The sequence below is a fragment of the Mastomys coucha genome, unplaced genomic scaffold (assembly GCF_008632895.1).
Source record: "Mastomys coucha isolate ucsf_1 unplaced genomic scaffold, UCSF_Mcou_1 pScaffold22, whole genome shotgun sequence".
Lineage (NCBI taxonomy): Eukaryota > Metazoa > Chordata > Mammalia > Rodentia > Muridae > Mastomys > Mastomys coucha.
In genome coordinates this window covers 170060524-170074884 of record NW_022196905.1, presented here as the reverse complement: position 1 = coordinate 170074884, position 14361 = coordinate 170060524, and the positions used below count along the sequence as shown (strand labels likewise).

At 41.8% G+C, this 14361-nt stretch overlaps 1 protein-coding gene across 10 annotated transcripts in view; it reads left to right on the top strand.

The window, feature by feature from the left end:
* Unc5d (unc-5 netrin receptor D) overlaps positions 1–14361 on the top strand; it is a 533275-nt gene that overhangs the window by 435218 nt on the left and 83696 nt on the right. For 8 of the 10 annotated variants that reach the window (XM_031339463.1, XM_031339461.1, XM_031339460.1 and 5 more), the window contains one exon: positions 7184–7216. The exons of the other annotated variants lie outside the window; for them this stretch is intronic. In XM_031339463.1, coding sequence (XP_031195323.1) covers positions 7184–7216 — 33 coding nt within the window. The remainder of the gene's footprint in view (positions 1–7183; positions 7217–14361) is intronic. 10 annotated transcript variants of the gene reach the window in all.

Genomic DNA, 14361 nt, shown 5'->3' with positions numbered 1-14361 from the left:
GTTTCTCTGTTACTGTGAAGAACTCTGAAATGAACATGGAATACAGTTAATTATTCAATATGCTAACTTTGCTGGGATGTTGATTAATACTTAAAATACCTGGATATTACATGTCTTAAGTGATCATTTGCTCTGGACATTTTGTTGCATTTTTGGTGTTTTGCTTGATTGCTCTTTTGCAGAAGTACAAGGCATTTTGTGTGTTAGTGCCGTCTTCACCCACTGAGCTGTTTGTCAGCCTGTATACACTTTTGAGTGACTGCAGACATTTATTGCAGACAAACACAAGGGATCAAGGTAAAGCATTCCTGGCCCAGAGGGGGAGTTCAGTATGCACCTTCTCTGAGAACAGAGCTGGAAACCCGCATTTAGCCACTTGGAAAGGAGTTCTGAGCAGAGAGGTTGCAGAATTTGCAGAAAGGCTTTGTAGGAGCCTTGGAACATGAAGGCTCCTACCATCATAAAAACCATCATAGAAACTAAACAAAGCACAGACTGCAAATGGAGAGAGCATTGTAGAAGCGTGTGTGTTTTCAAATGGATGAAGTCATGGACTACCTGACTTTCTGTTACTGGCTTAGTTTAGTGACCACAGTGATCTTCAATTCCATCTATTGCTGCAAGTGACAATATTTTTTTCTTTTTAACGGCTGAATCATATTTGACTGTGTGACCACAAAATGTTCACGACAGGCTGTGGGGATTAGGGAGCTGAATACACGACTTACATATGGCATGTCATAGCTAGAGAAGATGAAAAGGATCTGACGTTAACCTGACAATAGCCAGCAAAAAAAAAAAAAATGTGCTACGTCAAAATAGCTTAAAGAGGGTGTTTTGAATCTTATCCTATTAAAGAAATGATAATGATAAATGCATCAGATTAGTGGACCTGCTGATTATTCTGCACAAGGCAAGGACATGTTGAAACCACATTCTACCAAATAACTAAATACAATTATATATGAGTAAGAAGCAAAACTTATGTTGATATGGAGTCTAGATATTTAAGTGATTTAGTTTGTTCAAAATAAAATACAGAAACACTACTTGTGAGAGTAGTTATTGAAGACACATATTTGGATCCTAGATATAGTATTCGGAAAAACGAAGGGAGAGAGGAAATCGCACCTCCTAAAGGCACACTAGAACCATTGTCACCAGGTATGATATACATGAGCTGTCTGTGGTAGTGTTCCACTATCTTCATCTAATAAGCATCATGGGATCTTGAGGATAAGTCTTAGGAGGAAGATATCAATGGATGTTTTTCACCTACTGATACTGGGAAGCTGATGGGAGTTGGGAGTGAGAAAAGGAGGATTTGACCCATCTTGTAATAGGGTAAATATGTGACCTTCACTGGGTCTCCCCTGCTCCCCCACAAACTTATCAGGAAAGCACAATGAGGAATTCAGACACACACACATGCACATGCATACGCACACAATCACACACACATAAAATAAGAAGACTCTCTTACCTATCTGTTCTGCATCTTGCTCTTTAGACAGGTGTAGAGTGAACACAAATACTGGTCACTGCATTTCTGTGTGTTCGAACACCAGGAGACCAGAATCCTCACCTGTCCAGTCAGCGTCTGCCTTACACTCAGGCACCGTGATGTGTCCAATGTCAAGCAGACCTTCATTTTGTCTAATTATCTTCAGTGCTAATGCAGGTTTTCAGGAAGGCTCTGGAACTTCCTCCAGCCTTGGGAAGCATTCAGAGGGCATAAAATAGGCTGATAATTATCTCTTGGTATTGGGAAAGAAGTAATGCTTGGGTAAGTGAAACACACACAATGATAATCAATAACTCCACCCTCTCTTTTCCCCCATTTGCAAATAATGAAGCAACTTTTAATCAGCTCCTCTGAGTGATTTGTTTTGTTTTGCATTATGTGTGTGTTTGTGGTATACTTGGGCACGTATTTGATTGTGTGTCTGTGTATGTATGGGGTGGAGTTGGGGCAGCATGCAGGCCTCTTCAATTCACTCTTCAATTCATTTATTGAGGCAGGGTTTCTCATTTGAACCTGAAGCTCATCAATTTGCCTAATTCATCTCTCCAGCTAGCTCCAGGGATCCCTTCCCATATGCTGGGATTGCAGGTGGGCCAGAGTGTCCCACCCAACATAGAGGTGATGCTAGGGATCCAAACTTAGGTCCTCACATTTATTTGGGATGGCTTGCCGACTGCATCATCTGCCCAGCCCTCTCCATACTATTCCTCTCATGACTCTACCCATGTAATGCCACATAGACTCAACAGACTCATTATTGTCTTACATGGTACATTCTAGGGATCTGTAAATGGCAAACATACATGACATATAGAAAATCTAAACACATAAAAATCATTAGGTTCTAAAAAAATAACTTTGTTCTGTATTTTATTGACTGTAAGCTGTCCAAACTGAGGAGAGTGATGCCTGATAATGAAGCAATCACCAGAGATGTCAGGTTCTGTGGACCTCTGAAGCAGGAGGCTTTGGGGGAAATTGTTGTGAGAGGGGAATCTCAAAGAGAGGCAATGCCATGAACTGAAATGGAGCTTACGATGGAGCTGAAGAGTTAACAGATTTATCACACACACAGTTACACGAGTTTAGTTGAGGATCCCTAGAAATGAATTCGTAGTTGTTGGGGTGAGACCACAAAAGCAGAACAGTAAGCTATAGTCTGAGGTAGCAAAGAACCGGGGTTCAGTATTGCTTGCTGAGGCTAGAAATTGTAACAAATAAAACAAGGGTGTGGGCCAAAAAAAAAAATTAAAAAGAAAAAAAAGACAGACTAATCCACATTTTGGTAAACTGAACAATGTGAGTTTGAAAAATGCATAAAGTGAATTACAATGAAAGTGTTGATATGCATATTTTTAGGTCAGAAAAGATTTCAAAGAATATACTCTACAAAGAGGGAAATGAAAGTGAAATAAAAGAAAATGAAACGCTTGGGCTGTAGTCTGGGGAAAGCGCTGCTGTCCCATGCATTGTACTGATCCTACGAGGTTCAGAGGCCATGCAGGCACAGAGCAGTGTTTGAAACTGAAGGGCATACGTGTCGGAGAATCCCAGCCCCACGGCATCTGAAGAACTGTGGGGTTGGAGATGTTGTCTATCTGTCCAGGGCTCCTGCCTCCTCAGACCTGCTCACTCAAGTCCCCAAGCATGTGCATGAGTTGCATGAGGCTGACTGCATTTGGTTTCTAGTAGGGGCTAGGTGCCAGTGGGTAGCTTTATAAATAGCTCTCAAGAACAATGGATCCCATGGAAATGCTTTGGGAAATTGAATGGGAGGGAAAGAAGCAAAGACTAAACTAAGGGAGAAGAGAAAGAATCATCACCCAATGTAACAAGTCGAGTGCTCCCTCCCTTCTCTCCTGCTTCCTGTCCCTCATCCCTCCGTCTCCTCCCTCTCATATTCACCTTTATACACACACATACTGGCAGGGGGTGGGCATCACAAAGCCATATATCTACTGTAGCAAATAATGACAGAGGCAGAAAGCAGAACAATAAGCTATGAATTTTCTACATGAAAAATGATAATGTGACTTACTGGAAATTCCCTGTATTTTCATGCTACTACATATATAAGCATACGTATGTATATCTAATATTATATAAATAAAAATTAAAGAAAAACCTAAGCATGCATATCTGACTGAACATGGGCAGTGTTGCTCCTCTCTAGTAAATCTTTCTCCTCTGTGTCTGTCTAGGATGCTTAGTAAGTAAACAAAGAGCAAAGGTGATTTTTCTAAGATAAAACAGGCAGAGTTACAATTACATCAATTTGCTTCCATCCTTTTGCCCTCCCAGGGCTCAAGGCCGGCCTTGGGAAGTGGCTGTGAATTTCCCAAACTACTGCTTGGCTCTAAACTGCACTTTTTCAATGCTTGTCAAATAGCAAAGCTACTTTCCCAGACCTGCCTGTGGACTGCTACCTCCCAGCCCCTTAGGGAGGCAGACACTAACTGGTGTTGACCACACAGGGTCCCTGATTTCTTGCCAGGAAGTAGTAGTAATCACAAAAACACAAACCCCAATTAATCAGGAGCTCTTGGAGTGGGGCCTAGGCCTGGGTATTTATTTTAAAAGCTCCCTAGGTGATTCTAGTGTGCAGCCAACATTAAGACCCATGGCCCTAATGGATTAATTTACTAAGGTGTGTGTAGGGGGGGGGCACCATTTGAATATGGCCTTTGGAGAGGAGGAAATTAAAGTGGAGAGGATTTGGTTGACCAAGGCCAAGTTGTTTCCTGGCCTTGAGCTTTGTGAAAGAGTGATTATGCAAAGAGAATAAAACCTCATTGTGGAAATGGGCCAAGCCTTCAAAGTTGGCGAGGTCAGTGGATGGCCTTCCTTAGTGCCTGCCCACGTCAGGTTCAGTGTTTTACTGAGGGAAATGCTGTGTTTTGGCAGCTCCCTTGCAAAGTATTCTTATTTTACAAAACACAGCAGAACCCAATTTTGATGCTAATGCCAGGGGACTCATGTATTTGGGCTCCAGAGCTTTCCAGTATCTTCTACAAGATGCTGATTGATAGGAGAGACACGCTGGCTGGTAGAACAGTGGCCTTTTGAGGCATTTAAACACTGCATCAGGAAGCCAGTATGAATGGCTTTTCTGCCCATATCATAGGTTGCACTCTGGAAGACTAACCATGGGTAGATGGAAGCAAAGGGTCCCTAGAGAATTTCTGGATTCTCTTCTTCTACATATCAAGAAACTAAGCTCTGACTCAGTTTGCTCTCACTATAGCAGAGACACACTAGACCGAATCTTTGAAGTTCCTGACCTGGCGTTGTGATCTGTCTTCATGCAGTAGCAAAAAAAAAAAAAAAAAAAAAAAAAAACAAAAAAAAAAAACCAAACATCATGAACCAATGGGCTCATACCCATCATCGCATGGGGAATTTCGCCAGCTACCACTTACTGCAGGTAGTAAGCCAAACCTGGGCCAGGGCTGTGCTTTGTGGTCCCGTATGCATCCTGCTCAAACCTGAGTAGGAAGCCCTGAGGATATTTCTATGCCTGGTTCACTATAGGAGCTTTGAAATCAAATGGAAGGCACGTGGAACCCTTAAAAACTAAGGCCAGCTCAACTCCCCAATCTGCTTTATATGCATCAGTTACCTTGGTGTTGGAGCTGGGACAGTGGGAAATGCAAGGTTCCTGCCTCAAGTGCACTTAAGGTAGGGTCTCTGTCTTGAAACCTTAACCCTTGGCTTCTCAGCCATACTCTTACTTCAGAGCTATCCCCACTAGAATCCTGCCATCCCACTTTTCTCCCAGCTTGGTTATATTCAATGAGTTATTCTGAGACTCCATCCTGTATCTCACCTCTTTTTAAGGGCATTCCAGTATAATGCCCATGCTAATGGTTTGGAAAAAAAAAATACCGTTGAGCTTAGCTAGAGTTCTAAATAGGTGTCTCCCATCTCCTCTTGAGGCTGTAGCAATGTATTACATTTAGGCGACTTAGCCCTGGCCTGCCAGTCTCTCAGGGCCTTGCCGAATCAAATGCTTTCAGAGGCTTTGCAGTTAGCAAACCGGAAGCTCAGCTGAACCTACCGAGGTCCTCGCCTTCTAATTCTTGAGAGCAGTAGCATCTGGGCTTCCCCAGCTGTCACCTGCTTGCTCTCAGGGAAATGTGTCGAGACTGTGCAGCGAGGGGCACGCAAGTGTTCTTCCAAACCTGAATGTAAATCTTGAGTAAGCATGTCAATATAAATAATGCATTGTCTTCCCAGCAGTTGTTCATTTGATGACAGTACCTTCTGCTGTCTCATTCTCCCTACTCTTAAGTGATCTACCTACAGGAGGATGGTTTCCATCTAGCTAGTAAAATCTACTTCTGTAACAGGTCCGACGGCTAAACACACACAGCACACCGCAGTTATATGCTGAAAGAACTCTCTGTCAAGATCAATATGAAATTCAGAAGTGGATTTAGTAACTCCGACCACAGCAGCCAATCTGCCTGGGAGGGGTTGCTGGGCAGTCAATCAGATAATATTTATGAAGTTCTTAAGTGGGTATCATGCTGGGTTTGATTCTGTTAAAAGCATAATCCACAATCCGTAATCCTCAGTCAGGATGGTTCATCTTCAGACTCACAAAGAACAAGTCTGGGGAAGGGAACCTCTCCTAGCCCAAGGGATGTGACCGATGACCTTGACCTGTGTAGCCTGACAGTGTCTCCTCAAAGCCTAGAGAGGACCCTGAGAGAGCCAGATGCCCTGTGAGGGCAGGAGGCTGCGCAAAGTCTCGAATCCTAGCATCCTAAAAGTGTGGCGCGCTTTCTGTCTTCTACACATACACTGCCTTCTACAGTGTGCTGCTGGTGTTTGACCTGAAGTGGAGCAGGAGGAAAAAGAGGGCTCCTGAGCAAAACAAAGGAAGCCTCAGGCACCATAGTCAGTGTGAGATTCAGAATTATATGATGGTAGGAGTCAGGAGCAGAGAGCGGGTGGTGGGCAGAGAACTTTGGGGACAAAGATCCCAGCTGCCTCTGACCTCTGACCTCTGACCTCTGAGGTCCAGTTGAGTGCCTTTTCCGCTCCCACACATCCCATCCGCTTGCTGCATATACAGTGATCCTTCTTCACTGAGACAACACACAGATTAGGAAAAGAGAAAACAAAAACCCAAACCCAAATTGCTCACAACACCACACCCCTAGCCCCAGGGAAAGGCTCATCAGGCAGTCTGGGAGTTTACTTACCAACCAAGATTATTGCAAACCAATGCAGATCCCTTTAAATATGTATTTCCTGGTTCGTTTTTTCTGTCTTCATGTATAGTGAAATGGCATCTCTTACCTGAGCAGGCTGCTCACTGGATGTTAAAAGGAGCAGGCTGCAAGCTCCCTGCACTTATCATGCAGATAAGAATCTAGCAGAAGCAACAGAGGGAAAAAAATATGCTAGCAAACTGGAGAGAAAAATATATTTGTAATAAAATAATCATTATATGGAAATATTTCAAAAAGAGGAGAAAATAAAAATTGGAGTGCAAAAGAAAAAAATGTGGGCTCCCCCAATAATCCATATTGCCTGCAAATTGGAGAAAATGTATCATTTATAAAGGTCCATACAAAGGAATACAGGGAATATATCTGCTCCATGTAAATTTATTAAATGCAACTTTCTCTTTCTCTTTCTTTCTTTTAGATAAAAAACCTCTTCATGAAATAAAACCCCAAAGTAAGTTACTTTTCCTCTTGTGAATATAATTTATTCTCATATTTGCTGCATTACTGTTGTATTTGTTCAGGAGCCAAAGAGAACCCAAGTCCTCTGACAGATCCAGGGCTTGCGGGGCCTCTCCTCATTGAGTTTGGAGTCACATATAGGAGGTTTAAATCAAAAAGAAATATGTACACCCTTCCCCTCCCTCAAAGGAAAAGTAAATCTCTCTTCTTGATTCTTTCTGCCTGTAAGTCCATTCCTCCGCCAATGTCATCTAGGATTCTTATTTCTGGAGAGATTTATAGCATTAAAATTAATAAATATTTGTCAGTACACACTTGCATGGAAAGCAGCCTTGTAGGCAGAAGCCTGGCTCTTCTGCCTGCAGGAAAAGGCAAGCAAGGCAGGGTTCTGGAGAGCAAAAACCTAGAGTCGCTCTTGCACTTGCTGTGGCATCCATGCTTACTATGTAGATGAGGAGCCAGCCCTCCACAGGGAAATAAACTCAAGCTGAGCGTTGGTGTTGGTGCTGCTGTGCCTTCAGTTCCCTGGCTACAAGCTTGCGTTAGGATGAGGCTTTAGGATTATTTCTGTGGTGCATCCAGAGGGTTTAGAGAACTGAGCATATCTTACGTGGTTGGCAGCTGGCCATTTGATCATGTGATCCTCAGCTTTGACTGCATTTGTGGTAACCTAGCTGCCTTTTAAAAATATACTCCCAGACTGTACCTGGGAAATCAAGATTGGGAGTGGGGGTTGGGGCAGGCATCAGAATCCAGAAATCTTTCATTTTTTCAGAGCTCCTCAAGTGATTACATGGTGCAGCCAGTTTGAGAACCATAGCCTTAGCATTCTCTAGATGGCAGACCAAACAGGGAAGAATCTTGGAGGATGATGGGAACTTAATAAGCATAGCCTATGTAGGAAAAAAATAAGGAAATTAGAATCCATGATGATGGATACTGCTTGGATTTACATGATATTCGGTTTAAGGAATTGCATGAATTTAGTGATAAAGAAAACATACTGGTGCTATATATAGGAACATATCATATATATTATATATATAGACATATATATGTATACTCAGCATTGTGTGTGTAAGTGTATATGTATGTATGTTGGCATGAGCACATGTTGAAGGAAGGAGAAACTTTTCTTTCAATATGCATATATACATATACTTACATATGTATATGTATATATGTATGCGTATGAAAACATATCCCCAAACCATACAGCTGGCATAAATAGTAAAAGGAGATATCTGTTGTCCAGCTGCTTCAAAATGTAAAGCTCGGAAAAACTGTTTCTAATTTCTCTCATTTAATACAAGACGAATGACTTTTGATCATTTAGATCTGCAACATTGGAATTAAAAGCTCTTAGGAAACTTATCAGCTTTTATTAGCTAACTTCTTTGGAAAAAAATAAAAATAAAGACCTTAGAAGACAGACAGGAATAGGTGCCCAGCAGTTGGCATCTTAGGAGACTTGAGAGGAAAAATCCAGACATTTTGTTTCTGCTCTACTACCTTGCTGTGTGCAGCCAGCAGTACAGAAAGGCCACTAGCTTGCAATCTGAGAAGTCTGTAAAACAAAACTTCCTCAGAATCTTTATTTACTGATGCCAGCTGCTTGTAAAGAAATCCTCGGTACCTAGGTGGCAGAATTCTGGTTTCATGCACACTTGCTTTTGAAGACTGAGCTGGGAACAACTCAGCAGGGTGTGTGTGTGTGTGTGTGTGTGTGTGTGTGTGTGTGTGTGTGTGTGTGTGTGTGTGTGTGTGTGTGTGTGTTGGCATGAACACATTGAGGGGAGGAGAATTTTGTCTCTCAATATGCAGCCTATGCCTGTGTCTTGACTCCCAGCATAATAGCTGGGATGAGTGGACACTCAGCTTATTAGAATGCCACCACCAGGTTTTGTGTACCATATGACAAGATCATAGTTGTCCATGTGGTGACGAATAATGAGGATTATTTAGAAATGTGTGTGTGTGTTTAAAAATTAATTTCATGCTCAGTTTGTGAGTCTGTGCCTTTCTAATTTGGTTACATCTGTACTTTCAGCCATAAATCCCACAGAAGCCATTTCTTTTCTGTAGGGTTTCCTGAATTCATTTTTGCCTGGGGTTCTTGCTCCTAAGCACCATGCTTAATTGCTGGATACTGCAAGAGAATCGCTTCAACTATTTTAATTTGTGATTTCCCTAAAAATAAAACTGTACCAGAATCAACGTGATTGCAAGAGGTTCCCAGAGGAATCCAGTCGGGGCTCTGTGAGCTGCATGGTTAAAAGTGCATTACCCAAATTCTGGCTAGGTGTTCAGTGAATATGGGGCTGAATTTAAGATGACATGAATCATCACTGATGCAAAATCAAAGTCAATTATGAATATAATTGGGAAACAACCTGTTCCTCCATATAGCAGTACACATCATCTTCTACAAGTCCTGGTGGGTGGACTCCATCAGTCAGAGGGAGTTTTCTACACTGTTCTGGAAAGCAGACAGGCAAAGGAGTTAGCTCTGAATTACAGGGAGGTACAAAAAGAAACTGAAGTCTTAAGATATGTGTTGGCAAGTCATAATGACAAACTGGGGAAAATATGTGCACTGCATAGCTCATGAAAGCACTTATTGTAAATGAGATAATTTAATCAATTACGTTTCCTAATGTACTAAACCGAATGTTTCATTTTCTGCTTCTGCACATCTTAAATTATCTTCAGGTGCTTTATGAGATTTAATCATAGTTAATAGAAACTTCATTACCATCAAATGTGCTTTCAATAAATGTTGTGTAACAATGTCAGGAGGTGCAGTAAAATATAGTAGGTTCTGAATGGCAAGCACGAACCCCCAGAGTCAGACTGAAAAATGGTTGCTTTCTGACTATGAAACTCCAAGCCTTGGAGGTTTGGCAAAAGAGGCTCGCTGAATGGCTGTAGGCTCTGGAGGGGTGGCTGGATCCATGCCTTCACCTGAGATGCACACTACCAGGATGCAGCATTACATCAGAATGTGGTTCTAGGCTCCAATCTCTCTCCATCACCCTCCCACACAATTTCTCTCTCCCTGTAGAAAGGCATACTTGCAAGACTGGAGAGATGGCTCAGAGGTTAAGAGCACTGTCTGCTCTTCGAGAGGTCCTAGATTGAGTTTTCAGCATCTACATAGTAGATCCCAACCACCTGTAACTGCCGTTCCAGGGCATCAAAGGCCATCTTGTGGCCTGTGAAGGCACTGCGTATATATGGTCCATAGAGACAAATAGAGAGAGACACTCACACATGGAAAATATAAAGGAATTTAAGAGGAGGAGGAGGAGAGTGAGAAAGAGGAGGAGGGAGAGGAGGAGGAGGAGGAGGAGGAGGAAGAAGTGAATTCTTTCTGTAAAATGAAACCAAGGGCTCCAGCTGTTTCAGAGTCATCTGCAGTTGAATATCTCCAAATAGCCTTAGTTCCAACATTCAAGATTCAATTTACCCTTCTCTGTCCCTATGTCTAGTCCATCAATCCATCTCTCTTCTCTGATTTAGTGAACAGCTGACCATTCAGTCAGTGGTCTGTGTCAGAAACCTGGACAGGGTCTATCTTCCTCTTCTCTTATACCCAACCAACTATCCCTGTCTGCCTCTTCTATACTGAAACAAATGTGTTTCAGTATAGCCAGTGGTTCACTGGCTCCTCTCCATTTCTACCCAATCATTTCCATCCATCCACTCAACAGTTACTTATGAGTCCTCACTGTGTACTAAGATAAGTTCTGCTGAGTGGAAAATCTGCCCTAAGCACAACACATTATAGGCTCCATAAAGTTCACAGTTTTACTGAAGAAAGATGGAATAAATAAAAATGTCAAAAAGTCCTCCTCAATGATGTGACATGTGGTGAAGAGAATTAAAGTAGTTGCATTTCAGAATGACAGTAGAGTTAAGATGGTACAAGTCTGGGATACCTGGGGTGAGGATGAGTATTCAAGTTAGTGGACGAACAGGAGATGAAGGCTCTGAAGGGACAACTTGCTTGCAGGCTCTGAGGACATAAGAAGCGAACATAGCACAGTTAGAAGAGTCCTAGTGATGGTCAAGGCTGCAGAGGAGAGGTGAGAGGGAAACTCCGTTGCTTTGCAAGCCATCACAAAGACTTTGACCTTGACTCCAAAGGAAGTGGAAAGCCTTGGGGGACTTTATTCAGAGCAACATGACCTAATATTTTCAAAGGTAAACCATAACTTCAGTGTCAAGTGTAAATCTATAGGGAACCAAAGCAGAAGCATGGACATCCATTACAGTCATCTATTACAACCATAATCTGTCATTATGGCTAAGCTCTTAGAATGATCTAGATTCAAGATGACTGTGGCTCAGACTGGATGGGAAATAACAATATTTAGGAGAAAAGGTCATATTTTGAATCCAAGGGTTTGATGCTAGATTGATATGAAAAACAAAGATATTTTGGGTGGTTCAAAATTCAGGCTATGCATAGGAGGGATGGTGTTGCCATTACTAATACTAGGGAAACATTATGGATAATTTTGAATGGAGAGCTCAGAGTTCATTTTGAGAATCTTTTCAAGTGTCTAAATGGAGTGTAGAATAGGAAGCCAAGGACACGAGCCTGAAAGGCAGAGAAATGTCCTGGCTGGAGATGTGCATTTGGGACTTGCCAGTGCCAAGAAGATATTTAAAGCCAGCAGGTAGGTAGAGGTCAATGTATAAAGAATATCAAGAAAGAAGAGCTAAGGATCAGACCTGGAAGGACAGACATAGTTAGATGTATAAAGGAGGTCAGAGTCACTGCAGAGAAGACAAACCATAACTGCAGTACTAAGAGAAGATCCGAAGGGAAAGAGAATGGTCCCGAGTCGTGGGTAGTATAAATGCATAAAATCACATTTATATTGATGACACAAAGGTGGAACCACAATTGTCCAAGGGACAAAGGGAGCAAGCAGAAAGGAGGGAGAAAGAAAGAAAGACAGACAGAAAGAAAAAGTCAGAAAAACAGGAAGGAAGGAAGGAAGGAAGGAAGGAAGGAAGGAAGGAAGGAACAAACAAATGAAAGAATGAAGGAATGAAGGGAGGGAGGGGAAGGGGGAGGGACAAAAGGAGGGAGCAAGGGAGGAAGGGAGGGTTGGCTTGGGGGAGAACTATCCAAATGGTGTTGTGGACATGCATGAAAACAGCCTTATAAAATCCCAAATAATTAAAATAAAAATGTTGGAGCTCTGGGCAAGAAAGGCAAGCTGTCTCCCCAGAAGAGGTTTTTCAGTCATCTTCCAGTATCTGATGTAGCCTTAAGTCAGTTTGGCTGAGCTCTTCAGAACTTACTTTCTCAGCCAATCTCCTGCCTGTATAATCCTCTTCAGGACCTCACTGGTGTTCCCTGAGGCACAGGAGCTTCTCTTGACCAGCTTAACCATCTGCCATTTGGCTTTCTGGCACATACCACAGCCATATCCTTCCACAAAGCAAAGCACGAAGTACCTATTGCCATTTGGGCTTAGGAATGCCTTTTAATTCTATCATTTGTACCTAAACATTTCCCTCCACCTTACACTTAATGTGTTTAATTAATCTTCCCTCAACTTTTAGCCTAAAGGTTACATCTGTAAAACTTGCAATCTCTACAATGTCTGGGTTTGTTACTCCTAGAATTCTCTCAGAATTTAACTAGTCTCCTCTTTCTACTGTATTTTCATTACTTGAATGCTGTTACTCATCTTTGTAACATATCTGGTATTTAAAGTATATTTATGAGGACCCAGGTTCAATTCCCAGCACCTACATGGACGCTCACAATGGTTTGTAACTCCAGTTCCAGGGGCTCTGATAACCTCACACACAGACCATGCAGTCAAAATACCAATGCACATAAAAATTAATAATTTTAAAAATTACATTAAGAATATATATATTATGTTTTATTTTGTTGATGTTTGTAAATGTTTCTGTTTTAATTAAGATAATGTTTTACATTAAATTATATTTTGACTGTTCATTGAAATTTTCATATATCTATACAGTATATTTTGACCATATCTATCCCAGCTAGTTCTGCTCATATGCTTTTGGGTGTAGGCCACCCACTGGAGCATAGGCAATGTACCCATAGCCACATCCTTAGAGGAGAATGGTTATCACTCACTCTGCTGTCATCAAATGCCTATACCCTATGTACCAAGTGATCAGGGACCTCTTTCAAATCCATGCTGGAACTTTACCTAGTTTGATCCTAGGGATGTCTTGCGCAGGTGACCAAGGGTTGCTGTGAGTTGCTGTATGCATAATCTGTGTCATATCCAGAAGTCAGTTCTCTATTTATCAGCTCTTACATTTTTTTCCCAAGCCTCCATTCTGCCATGTTCCTGAGACTTGGATAGGTATGTGGATTGATGTATATTGTTCATTCACAGCTTGGATGAACTGTTATGTTGAACTGTTAGGAATTTTTGTGTTGATGGTAATCCACTAGCCCTACTCCCTCAAGAAGTTTCCTTGATCATAAGTTAAGAGCAACACAAATCCAATAGTTACAAGCATACATATTTAGAAAGCAGCTTGACAACATGATCCCCTAGTAAAACCCCAGTAATAGGTTTCCTCCTAGCGCCTAGGACCTCCTCACACTTGGGCTTTTGACCAGCTTTACAGTAGCGGGCATAAAACCTCTCCTGGGATGTGGGTCTTTTATACAATTGGAAAGCAGTCAGTTGCCTTCAGAACCATCAAGTCACTATTGCACCAGTAGGTGCTTCTTACCTGGAAGGCAATGGTAGTAGATTCCTGTGCTAAGGCCACTGATGCATTTTACTCCTCAACAGTCTAACCAAAACCTCCTGGTACAATATAAGTGAGCCATCAGACAGAGAGCTTCCTGGCTGGTTAATGCTAATTTCTTTATGTCTCACATCCAAAGTAAATGATGTCTTCAGCAGTAGAGATTTAAGCATTAGCAATATTTTCTGTTATTTTAGGTGCCCATGGAGGTCTTCCTGACCAGTAAACAAATAGGGAGGCACCCTGTTACTGGCCCTAAGATTTTCATTTAAAAACCATGTCTTCTGTCAGTAGGAAACTCATTTAAGGGACTTTTATTCAAACAGGCACATATGCACATACACACAAGTATATATATATATATATATA